This window comes from Calonectris borealis, chromosome Z (genome assembly GCF_964195595.1).
Source record: "Calonectris borealis chromosome Z, bCalBor7.hap1.2, whole genome shotgun sequence".
In the NCBI taxonomy this organism is placed as follows: domain Eukaryota; kingdom Metazoa; phylum Chordata; class Aves; order Procellariiformes; family Procellariidae; genus Calonectris; species Calonectris borealis.
In genome coordinates this window covers 35,123,345-35,142,596 of record NC_134352.1, presented here as the reverse complement: position 1 = coordinate 35,142,596, position 19,252 = coordinate 35,123,345, and the positions used below count along the sequence as shown (strand labels likewise).

General features: G+C 36.5%; 1 protein-coding gene across 6 annotated transcripts in view; it reads right to left on the bottom strand.

Moving 5' to 3' along the window:
• Positions 1–526: 526 nt before the first annotated feature.
• The window catches only part of PRRC1 (proline rich coiled-coil 1), a 30,777-nt gene continuing 12,051 nt past the window's right edge, over positions 527–19,252 (bottom strand). For all 6 annotated transcript variants that reach the window (XM_075138366.1, XM_075138364.1, XM_075138367.1 and 3 more), the window contains 7 exons: positions 18,798–19,181; positions 17,361–17,518; positions 13,989–14,091; positions 9,269–9,432; positions 7,813–7,916; positions 5,960–6,062; positions 527–2,311 (listed from right to left, as the gene is read on the bottom strand). In XM_075138366.1, coding sequence (XP_074994467.1) covers positions 2,102–2,311; positions 5,960–6,062; positions 7,813–7,916; positions 9,269–9,432; positions 13,989–14,091; positions 17,361–17,518; positions 18,798–19,181 — 1,226 coding nt within the window. In that variant the 3' untranslated portion in view covers positions 527–2,101. The remainder of the gene's footprint in view (positions 2,312–5,959; positions 6,063–7,812; positions 7,917–9,268; positions 9,433–13,988; positions 14,092–17,360; positions 17,519–18,797; positions 19,182–19,252) is intronic.

Here is a 19,252-nt window from a genome sequence, read left to right as displayed (position 1 = left end):
TGAGCAGTCAAAACTACATCAAAAGTCTTTCATCGAGCCAGAGATTTTGAATGGAGAAGGACCGTTTCACTTGACCACATCATATCCCAGCACCCAACCACGAGGAGAAAGTACACAGAGAGAAGAATGGGCAGTCGCTCTCATTTTAGCATAAAGAAAGCGAATTTCTGCAGGAGAATAGAGACCTAAAAATTCTCTAAGGCAGGCCAGGGCAGCCTTGGAGCATGCCACATTAGCAGCCTCATAAGATAGCTGGAATGCTGGGCCAATGTCACCACAATGAACCAAGTGCTGTAAAATGAGAAGCTGCCTTCTGCCTCCACTCTTATCACTCTTATCTGAAAAACAGTGAAGGCCAGGGCCAGGAAAGAGAGAAAGCAAATTGAAAATCCTCTTCAGTTTTAACTCATGCTAGGGCACATAAAGCTACTGATGATATCATGTCCTCTTCCTTTGCACCATGGAGGATGCTGTAAGCAGGGAATAAAAGGGCAGCATTCAACAAATTACACACTGCAAACTGAAGTTACATAAAAGCAAAGATGCCTTTACTGAACAATGACAAATAGAAGTCCCTGTATCATCCTTTCAGTTTATGATACAAAGAAGGGCTCCCAACGAGAGACCTCAATAGTCAGGTTCTGTTTGTTTTGGTTTTTTCAGACAAGATAGGCATTTGAGCATGTGCCAAATTTGTAACTTGACCATGTAAATATAATTTCTATAAACAGATGTTCATCAGCTATATTAAAAAATAAACCTTTAAAATAGATACAATCCTCTAGGAAAAACATTTATTCAACTAATTTACAGAGTAAGCCAATTAAGGCAAAATATATTACTTGGAAATAGACAGGCTTTCACTGGCTACAAATATGAGCTGGCTTAACAGTATATTGTATGTAGAAATGTCCTTTGAAAGCATCGAAGAAAGGTAAAGGCAGAGCAATATAAGTTGAAAAACTGCTTCTTTAAGGCAAACAAAAAGTATTTGTTTATTATTTGTTTCTTAAAAAAGGTATCATTACTAAAATATTTTTCTTCACAATTACTTCTGTATTTCTAAGTAAAGATTTAAGATTGTGCGAGCATGGATAGAGGGCATTTACAGCCCAGAAAAAAATCAGACACTACTGAAGACTTACATGAGGAACAGTGAACTCATGACATCAAGAAGGCGTTTAAGACTTAAAAACGTTTAGAAAATCCAGGATAGCAAAGCAAGTGACACACGTCTCACCATTTTCCACATCAAATTGCTGACAACTTGATAGAAGAAATTACATAATTCCATAAAAAATACGAAGTTTGGAAGCACTGGAGTAAATTATGTTGTTGAAACTGCTGAGATAATTTCATGCGTATGTGGTACCTGATCTAAAACCCACTGAAGCAACTTGAAATTTGTCATGTTTTAATTGGACATGAATTTCATTACTGTTACATAAAAAGAAAAAAGACGCAGCATGGAAAATGAGATTTCAAAATTATTTAGCAACGACTTCAACTAACGGGGCATGGATTTGTGCTCTTCTTCAGCAGCTCACTGTTATGTGTTGTAAAAACTACTTGGCATCACTCCTGAGAACTTATATACAAACATCAAACCTATGAGGTGTTAAGTACCACCTAAGCACAGGCCCCAAGAAAACATCTAATACAGAAAGTAGTCTCTCTGGATTGAAATGCATACATGTTATGCTGTCAACATGTTTATATTAGTGATATAATAGAAATAGCTAAACAATGAACCCCTTCTTTAAAAAAGTACACTAACTAAAATATCTCAGCAAATGCCTAGTAAGGTGTCAAATAATAGCACATTCCGCTTTACAAACTGTAATGCTATTTGTCCCAGTTATAAATATATGTTTGTTCTGATTTCCTGTTTTGTGAATCATATTGGAAATCATATAGTAGTTAAAAATTGCAATTGCTTATTTCCACTATTGGAAATTACCTTCACTTTTTAAAAAGTAAAATACAGTTTACAGGTAGATTATAAATCTGTGTTGTATCCACTGAGAATTAGAATATGTAGCTTTCACTTCAATTCTAGAATCAAAACCAGTATTCCTTAGTGTCATGGATCAGCCTTCTTTCAAACGGTCCTCGGTGGTAAGTGTTGTTTGTACATTCCTGCTAGAGCCTTAGCTGCACTGTAGATCATCTGTCGACGGGACATGCCAGTGAATACCATGTGCCAATCAGTCCTGTTGACGTTCAGCATACTCTTCTCAAGCACTTCACCCACGGTCACCAACAGGCCTGACCATCTCAGATTGTAGTCCTGAGGAGTGAGACTCTTAGCCTGTGTAACATTTTGAGAAGTGATTATTGAAAGAGTTTGAAATTAGTAGTTCTGTTTCTATCTTCACCATTACCAACTTTTGTAAGTAATCATTCTTATATCAATAGGACTATATGGCAAATTAAAGGGTATCAGAATCCAAATTTCAGACTGCCCCATAATCTGCCTAGCCAATTATACTTTTTGGATTTGTATGTATCATGATCCAAATGACACTGAGCAGTATAAAACTGAAACACGATGCTTAAGAGAGTAATAATGTTCTGCCATTACCAGCAAGTAGTTTTCTCTTTTAAAGAAGCAAACAGATGGAATCAATAACAATACATATTTATACAGTGACTCTTACCCTCCAAAGGTTTTAAAAACCATTAAAATGTCCCTTAAAAAAACCCGTTAAGTAGCCAGATACAGGAAGAAAGCTGAGCCTGGCAGAAATGGAGGACTGAGCTATTTGAATGAGATCACAGAGGGATTACATACTGTAATTCTCTGAAGTTGGAAGCAGAAGGAAAACAGTAGGGCAAGTATCACTGCGTTTATCTGGTCTGATGCTCATCCTAGGCAATCACCTCCTACCACTGTTGCACACAATGAAGGGTAGAAGACTTTTAGTCTCAATAAGACTATTCCTAGTATTACTCAGTTCTTTATAACATTGCACATGGGGCCCAGTTCTTCGCACAGATTTTATTTCGACAAATATTCGACTCAGACTATTTTCAGTGCATGTACAGCAGATCAAAGTTCATTAGTGTGCTCCAGCCTTTCTAAAACTACTGTCTTGCAACAATAACAGCATATGTAAGTTTGTTAGAATATGCAGTCTTCTCCAGTATCAAAATAACTTGTTATTGTCAAGAGGTACATAAAAGGCAGATTTCTTAAGCAAAGGAACAGGATATTTTCCTTATTAGTCAGAAGATCTAGCTGCAAGTAGGGACTGAATATCTGATTATGATATCTCCATTATGATCCACAATTGCACACAACTTCATAAATTAATTATTCGGTATTTTTACTGCCAAAAATCAGTAAACTTCAAATAAAATGAAAAAAAACCCAGCCTTGCAATAGTTTCCCATCATGGTTGCAATTTATGGCTCAGCTAAAAACAAGATGACACCCGGTCTCTTAACAGAAAAAGGTTTTCAAAACAAGCCCTCTAATCCATCTTTTTACCTCCTCAAATCAAGCAATATTTAGAGTTATGAACAGCCATGAGTCTCTTGTTACGTGCTCAGAAAACTCTATGCCATTGGTAAAGACATTAATAAAAGAGTATCTATTCTATACAGACAGTTTTACCACTATTTCCATTACACAGAACAATAAAACACACAGCTAGCAAGAACTTCGAGGAACAAAATTGCTTTTAATGTTGCCTCTATTAAATCTTTTGTACTGTGAATAACAAATAACATTGCCTGTCCAACACATATTTCTTCTCTGTTCTTAGTTTGAAATACAACTATACAACTGCTGGGTTTTTTTCCTGTTGTAATCTAGATTTTGCTTAAAGATATTGGACTGGATTTATACAAACATAGGCTTCTTGCACACCCCTGAGAGAAACCCACTCTGATTCTAGGAAAGGCATAATGGGAACAAAGGTAACAACTGGCACACCCACGCAATCAAGAGCCCCATGATTTACTACCACACATTATGTGTAAGTTGACTGGAATATGTAATAGCAAGACTAGGAAAAATTTAACTCTGAAGGTATGAAACAAAGCTATGTTTTGCTGTTGATGAATATACAAGAACAGTTTTCTTTAAATAGGAGAGTAGAATTCGATCTAATTCAAGTTTAAAGGCTTACAGTTCCACTGAATCTGTACTATACACCAAGCTATACACTAAATGGGTTGCATAAAAGTTAAAACAAGAACGTTTTCTGCTGTTTCAAGGTAAACGCTACTTTTCAAAGTTACAAAGTATGTTTACCTAAGAGAAAAAATACTCAAAAAATTAAGCTATTAACTAGTTTTTAAATGACAAAATAGAGAATATTCTGTGAAACAAAATTAAAGATACCTATTGTGCTTTATGTTTAAAAAAATAATTTAGTTCATATCAATGCTCTGTAGAGAATGTGACAATTTTTAAGTAGTAACTTCACATTGCTGTGCCTATTTTCATAGCACCATAGAATGGTTTGGGTTGGAAGTGACCTTTAAAAATCACCTAGTCAATGAAATTTTATCTGCTTAATTAGTATTTTTTCCCTGTAGCTTCACGTCTTTCTCCACTCCTTTTGAAAAGCATTCTAGAACTCTACAGAGAGACAGAGCAATATTTCTCCTTTTGCCATTCATCAGCTTTTCAAAGTTGTAAGAACTCTGAAAAATAAGAACTAAAACCAATCCCACAAATGTTCACTCTATTGGAATCGGTACTACCAAAAAAAAAAAAAATTACACAGTTACTCTTTGTTTTCTCAAAACAAGCCCCTGAGGATCAAACCCCAAATGGTTTTATTTTGAAATTCTTCACGGAAACATTTATTTAAAAAGAATTTTCAGACCAGAGTTAATTAATGTATGACTCATATCTGCTGTCAGGCAACATGCAGTGACTGGAGTTTGGAGTAATTCCCAGTTTATGCCCAAAGAAATGTAAACAATCTGATGAAAAACTTCTATAGGTGATATTTAAGAACTGCACAGTACTGCATTATTTTCAATGGGATGAACCATGATATTTCCAAGATTTAAATCTTTCCATTTCAGAAATTTTACATTTTATCAGAATAGCACAGTCAGAAGAAGAAATCATTCTTGCCTTCTAGGTGAAAGTCTATATGCTCATGGTGGAATTAAGTTCAAACACAGATCTCAAGAAGGAGTATCCTTTATTTATTTATTAGGAATGAGTTTTTGGAATACTAATCAGTCAGTATGCTGTCTGTTTGCTGGTAGTTAACAACATAAATACCAAGGCTTTATGAGCTTTATTAAAAATTGAGTGGTAAGATCTGAATTTATTAACTTATGCCTAAATGAAGTGTAAGCTACTTCACTGAATTGCTAACATGTACATGTGTGCACACAGACAATTAACTATTACACAGTTTTGTTGGGATGAGATGAAAACTCCAATACATATGCGAAGTAAGTTAAGGAAAGGAAACCACGCCTTCAGATGGATAAAAGCGCTTACTGCACTTCCTTGGTGCAGTTGCTCAGTGCATTACTTAAGCTCCAAAGACCTCCTTCCACACCTGAGAAAGAATAAGTATTCTTATTTTACCTATGTAAAGATTCATGAGAGTTAATTTTGAGTCAGAACCAGACTGATGACAATATTTCATTGATTGAAGTTGTATTTCCTTTTGAAGGACTACTTCTTTGTGGTTAGTTTCTTCTTGGAATATTTCTTCTTTGTTAATAGAAAAGTAAAAGTAGTACTTCCAAGTGCCACGTACTGCAGAATGAGACTCCTGATTAAGCATTGCTTTGCCATAAATGCCTGAAGATTTTTAGGTAATACATCAACATGATTCAAAAATAGTTTTTATCCTCATTTCATAAATTAAAACATTCAAGTGGAGCAACTGGCAGTAAGATATCATAAATGAAATTAAAACTTAAGTCTTATGTCTCAACTGCTAATCCAACATTGGTAAGAAAACTGAAAACTCACCTGCTGAACGTATTGCAAAGGCACTGGTGTTGCTTGGGTAAAAGCTTCCAGATGAATTCCATGAATTGGATCCTCAATAATCAGACATCCAATGTCAAACCACCTGCAATGACGTGCAAGTTACTTTACTTTTGAGTACTGAGTATCATCAATTGAAAAACAACATGTTAGCAGTTGAATTATGACCATTTTGCATGCTCTACTACAAATGTGGTAATAATGTAATAATGAGTTTCATCAACATGTTCTTCAAGTAAAATTTTTCAAGTAAAATTTGCATGTATCAATTTTTATATATATAAAATTATAGTGCACGTGTATGCATGTAAAATACATAATATATATAAAAGTATATAGAATACCTGAAACTTACACATCAAAGAAACAAAGAAAGCTGGTGGGGTGGGCATGCAGGCAGATACATTCTTTTGGCCATATTTATTATGCTACAGTTTTCATTCAATCTTTGAAAGTATGTTTCTCATTAAGATAACCTTCCCTAACAATTAAAAAAAAAAAATCTATTTATCATTCATGTTCTATATTCAGAAGATTTTTTGGTACGTCTAATCTCATAACAATCATTTAAATGATTTATTCAGAGAAACACTTCTGCACCTTTCAGAAAAGATGGTGCCTGCTGTAGCAGTAGTAAGTAAAGGCTACTGAAGCAGTACCCAAAATGGTTCCCTATCTAGCTTGCAAAAACATTAAATCATTTCTCCCTATCAACAAACTAACACCACTGACATGATCCAAATAAAACCGAGAGCAATGCATCATTACTACTTCACTGTATTCAATTCCTATAACGGTTTTACAGTTGATCTGCCACAGGAGAAACATACTCCAGGGAAAGCACAAACACAAAATCAAGGCCAAGAATCATAAAAGATTTAGAAAGGAAAAGATTACTGTAGTTGTTGTTTCCTATATATTATATATGTGTCTATATATAAATTGTATTTTATTCTTTAAAGTGTGGGAAGCAGGAAGTTGTTATAAAAAGAAATGCAAGACTCCAATTTTAAGGAACAACTGGCTGGGCCACATAAGCTTCATGTTAAGAGTTTAGTGGAGCAAGTCAGGAAGAAGTAGTTCACTTGCATCATCTTCGTAGCAGGGAACAGAGCACTGGAATGCTCTGTGATAAGAGGACTACCTCACTTGCAACTATGAAAGACTGTTGAGAAAGCTTCATGGTTAAAGATAACTTGCTCCCAATTAATAAAGGAGTTTGAGTCTAAAGGGTTAAATACACATAAAAGAATTTGCAACCTTTTCTGCAAATAATACACAGGACATGCAATTGGAAGGGGAAGTAATGTCCTTCAGCTGTCCGATGGACAACCGAAAAGTTCAGCTATGAGTAGTGACTGATCTGTTAAGTGGTAGGTGCAGAGCTATTAGTATTGGTGGGTGGTTACTTGGAAACTCCTCTCCTTTGGACACGCGTAAGTATGGTGAACAATATCAGTTCAATGACTGCATCCCCCATATTAGAACTGTTAACACCAAAATGTTACAGACAAGACTGAGCAAACTGCTAGCCAAATTCCAACTTTTACAGCTTGTTAATTTTGTCCATTCAGTATAACTTCACTGTGTTTTTATATTGTGAATCTTGAAAGACCTGACAAGGATTTTGTATATTATAGTCTCAAGAGGTGTGGACAAAAAGCTGAACATCATCACCAAAACCAAATCTGCCAAAGCAAGACTGAAGACAGACTCTCTTCTTTCTTCTGCTCAGAATGATACTGCCAGCAACTCTTTACAGGCCCCTTTGAGTCAACGAAGAATATTCCTTTCCCCCCCTGCCTCCCCTCCCGCAATATATTTAAAGTTCTCACTTGTCAGGAAGCAATTCCTCAATGAAGTTTTCTACTGATACAGCAGGCTGTTTTTCATGTATTACTCCTGTCCGACGCAAGCTGTCTATCCTTTCTTGGGCTCCCTAAACGGTAACATAAGCTGTTAGACAACATTCTCTTTAAATCACAACGTAGTACAATGCTTACAGATGAATGCAAAAGGAACTCTAGAACATACTTTTCAAGTTAAACAGAAAATATGACAGATTTTGAAAAATGACTCTTATTTTAATGTTAGAAAAACAAAAACCAAAACTCATGAAAAGCCATAATGGAATCCCAAACAGTAACAAAAACCATGATAAAACTAATTAAATATTTTGTTTGTTATTTTTCCATGAAAAAGACCTAGATTTGCACGCAAAGAATTCCTAACCTGTAACTGTGCCAAGTTTCACTATTAGTTAAAGCATCAGTATATATTTCTGCTACTCACACTGACATTTTTGCAGCTTGAGATTTGTTGGGTTTAGATCCTTTAAGAGCTTTGAACCAACTTTGTAAGACCAAGGGAGAGAATCTCTTTGCTGTGGTACCTATCCAACTAAGATGTAGGAATCATTCACTCCAAAACTGTTATCACTCTGAAGTTGTAATAGAAATACTACTACTACTACAGTGCAGTAGCTAAACAGGTAAAGGAACATATACATTATCCTCCTTTACCTCAATATAAAATTGTATAGCAATATATTGCTATGAGGATAGGTTTTACTCAGCTGTGAACACTGCCACAGCAGTTAGGAGAAAATACTTCCTTTTTAATGAGTAAATGATTTGCTTACATTTAAGAAACAGAATACTAAATAGTTGTTTTCAGGGTTTTTAGTTATTGGCCAAGGAGGTGGTTGCACCTAGGTACAACTGACAAACACGTACATTTTAAAAATCTGGTGAAACAAACTTTGCTAACCCTTCCTCTGGGGGAGGTGTTTGCAAAGCTGCACAGTGAATTCTTACTTTTTAAACATAACATAGATCTGTTCAGGAAGTTACAAGTGTTGATCAAACTATCTTTGATCTACAGAATTAATGGGGAGACAACTCAGTCTCAAAGAGTCTCTTTTAATTTCTAACATTCCCAACGTGGTGTGCTAGGAAGAGACTAAGAAGAAATGCCTGATATACTTTGAAACTACAGTAATATCATAATGTATGCTAGGTGTGATGGCAATCAATGAGAGTGTAAGAAAACTGACATAAATATTCTTCATTTGCTGTGAATGTGTTTGCAGAAAAATCCAAAAACCATTTCAACAAACAGCTTTAAACTGATCTAATGATCTAGAGGGCAATTAAAAAAAAAAAAAAGGAAATGTTTACCTATCCCACAAATTGACCTTCCCTTTATGGAAAATCAGATTCTTCTGGGTGAATGTTTCCGCACTCTCTCTTTGCATTGGAGGTACTTCAGTACTGTTATATATCAACTTACTTTTAAACCTGCAGCATAGCCCACAGGTTGGGGTGCGATGTTAGACTGTGCAGCCTCTCCAGTAACAACAGCCATTCCAAAGACTTCTTGAAAGGCATCTCGAATTGCTGCGACTTTTACCTCTTTATTAGAAGTAACCACTATGTCCAGTTCTCCTCCAGTTTCTGTAAAATACATACATATGCGCGCATGTATTTTTCCTCATTGCCATTAAAAGCTAATTCAAATACATTCTAAATCTTAAGAGTATGCTTCTTAAGAGTTGTTCTTCTCTTTCTCATGCACTGTACAAAAGTTCTTTCATGAAGCAGAAGTAATTTAAGCTAGGAAGTAAAAGTTAGATGAATAGTTAAGTGATTCATGGATGAAAGACAGACAACAGGAACTGATGGTTGTTCAGCACCTGAAAAAAAGCATACCACTCATTTAAGATAAGAATTCATGGATTTAGGAGAACAACTCAGACATCCGTTTCTAAGGATGTTTTGGTGTTCTGGAAAGTGGTAAGGAATGTTGGTGTGACACACAAACTCTTCCTTATGAAAGGGACCAAGAACACAGATGCAGCTCATAAAATCCAGTGAACAGCTCTCAAATTACATAAGCTTTAAAAGAAAGGCTTGCATTACTTTCTATTTGCCCTTGGACTGTGAATTTCAGTGTCAATTTATTGCCTGTCTGCCTCCCGACAGCTTTATCCTGTGTTTAGATATTAAGTATCTATGGAACCAAAAAGTTGTAAGTATTTCTGAATGATTTCCATATAGCAGTATCTCCATAAAGAAGGATGAGTTTTCACTGAGCTTTTTTAGAATAAAACAAAACAGTTCATGAGTTAAAAGAAATCTAAAGATTGATGAGCTCAATTATACCTCACATCTGTCTTTATCACAGCTGGATTATTTTTATTGTCAAACTTAATTTATGCAAAATCATCTTATAAAACTTGTCCCTGCTGTGACAAGCGTTCTTAAGAACCGCTTAAACTTTTTTCAAACATGGAATATGACATCAGAGAAAGCTGCATACGTAAACTGCATCAGCAAGTGTAAAGAACAAATTAATGGACATGTCCACGAGCAGGCACTAAAAGTAATAGATATGGACATGCCTGTTGTCATCCTTAGTCCAATGGCTACGGATGATGGAGGAGTGCAAGGAGAAAGGATTACAGAAGTCACCAGATCTACTGTCATTTACCATACAGCACCTCCTGTTGCTTCTGCTGAAGACAGAATATTGAGCTAGATGAACCACCGGACTGGAGCATCTCTTCTATGAGGAAAGACTTACAGAGCTGGGAATGTTCAGGGAGAAGAAAAGGCTCAGGGAGATAAGTACACACTTATTGATGTGTACTAATATCTGAAGGGAGGCTGCAAAGAGAATGGAGCCAGGTTGTTTCCAGTGGTGCCCAGTGACAGGACCAGAGGCAGTGGGCACAAACTGAAACACAGGCAGTTCCATATGAACATCCAGAAAAACTTTTTTACTGACTGGGCACTGGCACAGGTTGCCCAGAGAAGTGGTGGAGTCTCCATCCTTGGAGATATTCAGAAGCTGCCTTGACGCAGTCCCAGGCAACTGGCTCTAGGTGGCCCCGCTGAAGGAGGGGGGTTGGACAAGATGACCTCCAGATGTCCCTTCCAACCTACACCACTTTGTGATTCTGTGATCCAGCAGGGCACTTCTTATGACAACATTAGCAAACTAGTGAAGAAACAGCCTTTTAACCTGTCATTTCCCAGGCCCACTGACTGTACAAAACCATGTTAAGCTACCTTAAAAGAAAGAAGAACAGAGCTCAGTGGTTTTGCTTCTAAACACTAACACTCCACCTAATTACACATGCTGACAAAGTCTGCAGTATTTATCCTGATGTAAGAGAAATTCCTCCACTGACAATGATAAGCCTGAAGCTTAAATTTTAAAGAAAAGGACAATTTATTCTTTGGCTCATCTTCCTTAGCAGACATCAGTTACAGGAAACATCTTTTTATGAAGAATTGCAGAAATATGCCAGAACAGTAGTAGAACATTCCATTTGTTTTTTAGGCTATTTTTTAACTTTTTATTTATCAATTGCTTTACTGAATGGAATTGGGTATACACATCACTGAACTTTGAGCAATTGTTTTAAACACTTCATAACAACAGGACTTAAAAATTATTGAAAGTATCTTTTTTCATTGATTCCTTCTTGACAGAAATCAAGTTGACATAAGTAAACAAGTGCTTAAAATTGACTGCAGGCTTTTGCTGAAGTTAGCCTTGTTTGAGTGCCCAGGGATAGACAAACTGTTAAAGAGTTTTTAATGCAACTAAAAACTAAGTCATAACGTACCTAGTAAATTACTGCATAGTAACTTAAAAATGGTAACTGTGCCCTATGTTTGTGTATTGCAACAACAGAATACAGATTACCTTCTTTTGTATTAGGGATCATCATATATCAAAAGCATATCTTTGTTCATCACAGATACTACAGAAGGGAAACAAAAATATTATATTACATGCATTAAAAGAAACAATTTGTGACAAGATCGGCCACACACTACGGTAATATGGAAATATTAAAACCTAAAATATAAGAATTAGATATACCCTGGTAAATTCAGAGACAGAACTATCACATTAAGTTAGGCACTGACATTTGAACATGAAATTTCATTGTACCTTGTGTATTATACACTGAAATGACAGTTCCACACACAATTTAAGATTCCCTGTTGTCTTTTGTTATAAAATCATTGATGTTTATGCTTATAAGGTGACCATTTCCTATACAGACAGAAATTTTTCTATTCCAGGTGCTTGCCTCAGATGACATCTTCATAATGTGCCAGTTAAAAAACAGTTCAGCTCTTTTCAACAAACAGATTATAGAAATACTATTTGCTCACAAGAAAAAAAATTTCAACCACCTCATCCAGAAGCTTTGGTAATTTCAGGCTTTGAAGTGAGGAATCTGAAATTTGTTTGCAATTGCAGCAGTGGAGAGAGAGCAGAGAGAAGTGGGGCCACTTGTTGAGGACATGGATTTTACTGATCCCAGAAAACATTTCTAGAAGGAAGTAAATACTAAGTTTACAAATCTCTGCCCTATTTCCACAACCTGCAACTACAAAAAAAATGCAATATATTAATGACCAAGATGTATACAGATGCTTTCCCTTCCAACACGACTTTAGAGAACTTTGAGATAACCACTGAATTTGCTTATACTAACTGAATCTTACAAGCAAAGCATTTTATTAGAATTATTTCCTCCTCTAGGTAATGTTGTTCTGTCCAATAAATACTGTGTCAAACTATCAAAACTGTTATTGGATACTGACAGAACCTATTTTAAAAAGGGACGGTTATGACTGCAACAGAAACCTTAAATACAGTTTGCCAAATTGTGCATAATCAACATTTACTGTAGCTTTGCATTGTATCCCGCTACTCCTCTCAAATACTTTCTCAGTTGCTGGCTGGCCTTCTCACTGATTTCATATGCCACTATGTCCGTACTAGTCAGCTGCTGGGATATTTTCCCTTAAATGTAAGACAATTAACTACTACTCAATAATTAGGTCATCTTCCCTTTTTATTCCACATATTGTCCACTGGATTAGTACAATAGTGCAGCAACGTGGTTAGCTGGATCACAGAATAGGTCCACCTGAAAAACAGCTCAGAAAAACAAAATGCAAAAATTTTAATAGTTTCTTCTCAGCCTTATCAGTTTCCTGACCAGCTTCACCTACATGCAGACAAAGGGCAGTACTGGCACAACTAAGAAGGAAGACTGCCTACCAGACTGCTAGAAGAAAAAAGAAAACCAAAACCAAACAACTACAACAACAAACCCAAAACCAAACCACCACCCTCGTCAATCTATGTCTTTCGCTTCCCTATTTTAATGAAGTGGAAATCTCAGGTCAGTTATATGTGACATGCAATGTACTCTAGTAGAACAAAAAATGGTGAATACCACAATGCTTCTCCTCCCTATTGATTTTCAAGCTGTAATTGAAATGCTATGCTTTTCCTTCCAGGCTCAATGCTCAGCAATACTTCAGACTTTATTAGACCATTTTAGAATTTAACGTTACTACTAACTAATTCAGGAACTGCTTCAAGTTTGCCGAATTTCCTAAAAATAGTATAAATACTATTAGGCTAGAAAAGTGGAATAGCTGAAAGTCAGAAGAAAGCCTCAAAAGCTATGTAAGTACCTCTGTCCTATGCCTCTCTGAGTATGCCTACCTTTTGGCTTGTTTTAACTTGAATGTGATAGTTTACACAGTAGTATTTAAGCATGTGATCCAACAGAACACATATAGTGTATTTTAAACTCAACTCCATAAGGCTTAAATAGAGACACAGTGGGAGAAAATAGTATGCAACTTAGGGGTTACAGACAAGGTTTCTTCATTGGTTTTTTTTTCTTTATAACTTCCTCATCTTTCAGAATCTGAATTAAAGGGTATTACTATGCCACTACCTGAACTATAGTGGAATACAGAAGTCAAATGAACCTCAGGACACACATAAAAAGTCAGCCTCCAGAGTGAGAGTTTCACTGGACAACACACTTGAGAAATCAGTACAGTATTGTGACTTTGAATTAACACACTACATATACAAGCTTAAAGTGTAGAAGTGGTGTGCTATTATATTAACCTCTCTAACATTTACATGTATTACTTAATGGTTTGTCACAAATACTTACTAATATATGGAACCATGCCAGGATCCAGCGTTGTGATCATGGTCTCCACTGAATGTTTGGTTTTATCAAGAACAGACTTCACCATGGGATTCTCAGCTACACCCTAAATTTAAGCAAACAGATTTCCATATTATCTTCCGTTTTTTTCCCAAGAAACTCAAAATATTACCGTTAAAAACCAAACAAAAACCAAATACTAAGCTGCTCTGTGTTTTTCTTACTGCATTTACACTTTGTAACACCTATTGTATCTCACTCCTCAGCACAAACGCTACAAGGATATGACTATCAGCTCATGACTTTTCAGTTACAACATAAAGTTCAAATACCATCTTTACCATCCTCTTCTGCATTAATGCAGAAATAGCCCCATCAGTGATGGTGGGCACACTTGATCTAGCCCTGTTCTTGGACCAGAATCCTTGAGCATTTAGCAAAGTTGTAGATTCCCAATGCTAATTATAGGTATCATCAGACTAGGTAGCTAGATTTAGACTGTGATAACTCAAGCTGAAGAGTCTCTCTTTTCTAACCTTCTTAAAGACAATAGGATCTATTTTTGAGTGGCCCATTACTAACAAATATTTCTAGAGCAATTGAGCTGAAAGTCCCCAATTTATAAATAGATTTCAAACACTGCTGGAAAAATGTTCTACATTCTCCAGCCAAATCATAGGTGGAGCTGCTGACAGACCTAAAATTTCATTAAATATAAACACCAACACTGTCCTGTGTCTTGCAAATAGTCTTAATGGATGTCTGTATCTTGTCAAAACTCTATTTAAATTTAGATAAGATCACAGGGTGAAAGAAAAAAGATACCAATGCTGAATCATTGAGAGGTAAAGCACTGGAAACTATTTTACAGAAACCTTTTATAAAATTTCTTTAGTAAACAGACTGCTTTCCATCTAATATTAACACTGCATGTGCTTGTGATTATTTCACTAAATGACAAGCATTACACAGGACAGCTCTGTGCACATACATTTTTCTGGAACGTGCTTGCTTAATACACCTACACGGTATTTCAGAGGACTGCAGAATCAGAATAGTTTTAGTTATCTCAGAACAGCTTTTACTTAGCAAAGCTTCCTCCCCATAAATTATAGAATGGTTTGGGTTGGAAAGGACCTTAAAGATCATTTAGTTCCAAACCCCCTACCATGCGCAAGGATACCTTCCACTAGATCAGGTTGCTCAAAGCCCCATTCAACCTTTGAATGCTATCTATTTCTTTGTAGCAAGCTTAACAAAGGAAGAAAAAACCACACTTCTACAACTACTGAGATATTGTACAGCTACTAATAATTATTATCTTATCCCGTGCCTCATGCTGAAATAGTTCACTACTGGGTTCAGATACTCTTCTCATCACTGTGCAGAACACTAAGCCTGACTGTAGAATTTGGTAAAGAAAAAACAATTACTCAGTCTAACACAATTAAGCTTTTTCAAGCCAGAGCCCACTGTAGCCACTTGCTTCTCATGAATATAATACAAGACTCTTGTGAATGGTAGCATTCACTGAGTAACACATACATTCTTGTGACTACTCATGTACCCACAGGATGCCATCAAGAAGTTAATATTCCTCCTTCAGTGCTCTCACAATTTGAAGTTTGTCTGTTGTTTTAACAAAAACTGACTGAACACTATGAGACCCTCAGAAACATTTTAAGTAGGAATTTCCAGTTCTAGTATCTTTCCAGTAATGAAAAGCAAGCAGCATTTCTCCAATCAGCAGCCTGGCTGCCTAACTACTACGAAGTCATTATACATCTCCTGCAGATAATCAGGTTCCTGAGCAGCAAGAAGCTGCTGCTTCTACCTGCGGAAGATGCCTTTATATTCATCAGCCTACCACAAGCAGGGAGAAATAATCCATGGTTTTATACCAATGCAAAACATGAAATTATCACAACACTGTGAACCACAATGCAGTTAAGTTTGGAATTTCTACTGAGTCAATTCTAAGTCAACATAAATCCAAATTGCTCAAATGGATAATCTTCCACATTGGCAGAGCACAAACACAAATCTTTTGAAAATTCAGGTCCTGGCTGTCTTCATTGCTCAACAGTCAAATATGCAAGCTGTCAGATGCAATGACTGCAATAATATCCAACTTTGTCTCTGATGTATTATGTAGAAACCGATCTTGGAACTGCTATGAGACTGCTCAACCATCTTTGACAGATTAAAGGAACTGAAACAGTCTCATTCGATTCTAGACCATTAATTTGTCAATTTTAGATTGTCACAGTCTTGGATATTATCTAGCTTGAACGAAATCTGGAAGAAAGGTGTATAATTTCTTAAGAACAGGAAAAAGGGTAGTTCAAACTACTTCAAGAACAGAAATAAAGGTAACTGCTGCAACTACTGTGTAAGCTCTTCAACAGGGAATCCAGGGTATATTTCTGTAATAATGACCAGTTAGTCTCCCAGATTCTGGCTAATCTTTAAAAAACACGGAGTCTGATGTGTGCTTACACATATCAAGAACTGGAGGGCTTCAGTATAATTAATGATTCCTCATTCTTCCACCTCAGAAATTCTCAAAAAGAGGTCACTGAACACACAGAGCACATGGAACATGTATGAGACAGTACAGAAAATGGTGTTGATCTTGAAGACAGTTCAGCATTCATGCACAGTCCTTAGATCTTTTTGCTACAATCTTCATGATGTTACTTATATATAGCATTTGTCACAGTTCCAAAAAGGTTACAGGCTAATAAAATTCTAGTAGTTGATGTTGCTGCTTATTTCCTCTATATGATTAGATAGCACCACAAGGAGTACCTGTTCTGCACTATATACTCCATGCCTTCTAGCAGAATAGAAAAATCCTACAAAATATCTTGAACACTTCTTAGGTCAACTGTTCTTTGGTGGAAGAAATATGTATTTGTCTCTCCTTGAAGAGACTTGTTTGTTATAGAACAGGCAGGACTTGCATCCCATAGAAATCAAACTCAGTTCATTAGGAAATGATAAAGAAACAGGATATGCAAAGAATTCTGGTGAGGTAAAACAGACTACCTTTTTGCTGCATCCAGTCGCTGTGAAGTAAAAATTAGATTTCAGGCCTTAAAGAGGTTCTAAAGCTTCACTTGATTTAAGAACCTGTTAGGTATGTATATGTTCCTGTCACTAAAATTAACCTAGAACACCTGCATTTGTGTAGTCCTCCCTCTTCTTTAGAGGAAGAGCAAAAGCACCACTATTAAAAACAGCCACCTTGCACATGAGGCCAGAGAAAAGACAGCTTTTATAGCAACATGCATTTAAAAAATAAGACGTGTCTTATTGTAGTCAGTAAAAAATGGTAATTCCTCGTGAAGGGTAACAGACGAAACTCCGTACCTTTATAAATCCCCACAGTCCTCCAGCAGGTGCCCCACCTTGGGCAGTAGATACTCTGGGGTCTTCACGTTCCTCAGGAAAAGTGATTGCAGAACCAGTTCCAGGAGCCAAGGATGATGAGAAAGTTGCTTGTTGAGTAATAGGATCTGCCAAAACACCTAGTACGAGGGAAAAATAAAACAAGTGTTCATTTATTTTACTGCACTTAATTTGTTATACTGTAGCAACATGCAATTGTTTAAGAGGAAAATGAGCAGGAAGAATAGAAGAATACTGGGCTGATTCACTTCATTTTTTGAAGGCCCCAGAACAATTCTGCTTGTTAAAAGGTTAGCAGATATAACTACTGTAAAAGAGTTCAACAATATGTGCTAATAGAACCAAGACTGCCTGTACATTTTAACAATGATTTTTTCTTAGAAGGTTAGTTTAACAGTGGTGCTTTTTACTGTATTCAGATTTTCATAATAAGCCCTCTGTAGAGGAAAAAGAATAATGGGTGTTGCTCTCTGAACAAAGAGATAAGAATGTTCTTATACATAATAAAAGAGAGACAAGTAGGAAATTTTCAAACCCTGAGTACTGGAAATTAGTAGCAATAGAAAAAGGAGCAAGCAAATGAATAGCTTTACATATTTTAAAGGAAAACAAAAGAAACTCAAACAGCAGAAAATTTAAGCATGAGCCTTTGCCCCATTACTCAAGCCTATTTTAACAGATTTTCCAACTCTAGCCTTAATCAAGAGTTATTTTTATTTTATACTGCACAATTGATAGGTCTTTTTAGACACTTTCCTAATATAGACTATTTAAAAGAGATATCACCAATAATAGTAAAAGCCTGGTCCAACTGCCGTTGAAGAGCCAAGTTTCCATTCCACTAGCAGAAAATGACATCAGTTCAGCAACTACAGCAACTGCTTGCATGGAAGGTATGTTTTTTAGCTGTCTAATGCAATTTAGTGGCTGGAAACAAGAAAATGCAAGCTGGTGTCATGTGATGGACAGTTTCTTATAGATAGCTTTTCAGAACAAAAAACTGAGAATTATGAGATTACAGTCTGAGATACCGTATCATTCTGTGGAAATATGATGGCTGAAGTTGACTCTCTGATCTAAACAAAAGATATGTATATATGTTCAGCTGGGCTTTCCTGTACAAGTTAACAAAAAATAAAGCTCTCAAACAAAGATTTTTCTGTGAGCCTGAATGCTAGCAGAACTGTACTAAAGAGGACTCTCTGTCCTAGACCATGACTGTATTTTAAAGGCTACTCTCCCTTCTTCTGAGTGTAGCTACATTAATTAAGTGTACCTGGAATAATAAGGAAGCTGAACTTGCAGAAGAGCTGAACTCTAGCAGAGTGGTGAAAAAATCCACCCAGGAGATCCCTCATCCTGTCTCACAAACACGAAAGCATATAAGCAAAAAGTTACCTGTGACTGGAGGTGCAGAAAATGATGGCATCAGTGGGCTCTGTGGTGCTCGACCAGCATGTCCTCTGGTAATGTCATAGGTTGAAGACATGGAAAATCCTGAAATCGGGGGACCAGTGGGAGGTGCAGGAAGACCAGGGCCAGTAGTAGAGCTTAATGGAGGAGGTGTAGAGAACTGGGACATGGAGGTACTAAAAGCTGAAGGGGCAACAGGAGGTGGGGCAGGAGTTAGAGGCGGTGCAATAGTAGAAACTGTTGCTGAAGGCACAAGGGGAACAGAAGCTGAAGTCATCATAGGAAAAGGAAGTGGAGACACTCCAGCTGGCAAGGGTGGCGAGTATGCGGGAGATGACACGCTTGGTGTAGCAAGGGGACTGGACAAAGCTAGGAAAAAAGAGAAAAAAGGAATTTTAGAAATGCTGAGCCTTAATCTCAGATATTAAGTTATGTAATTG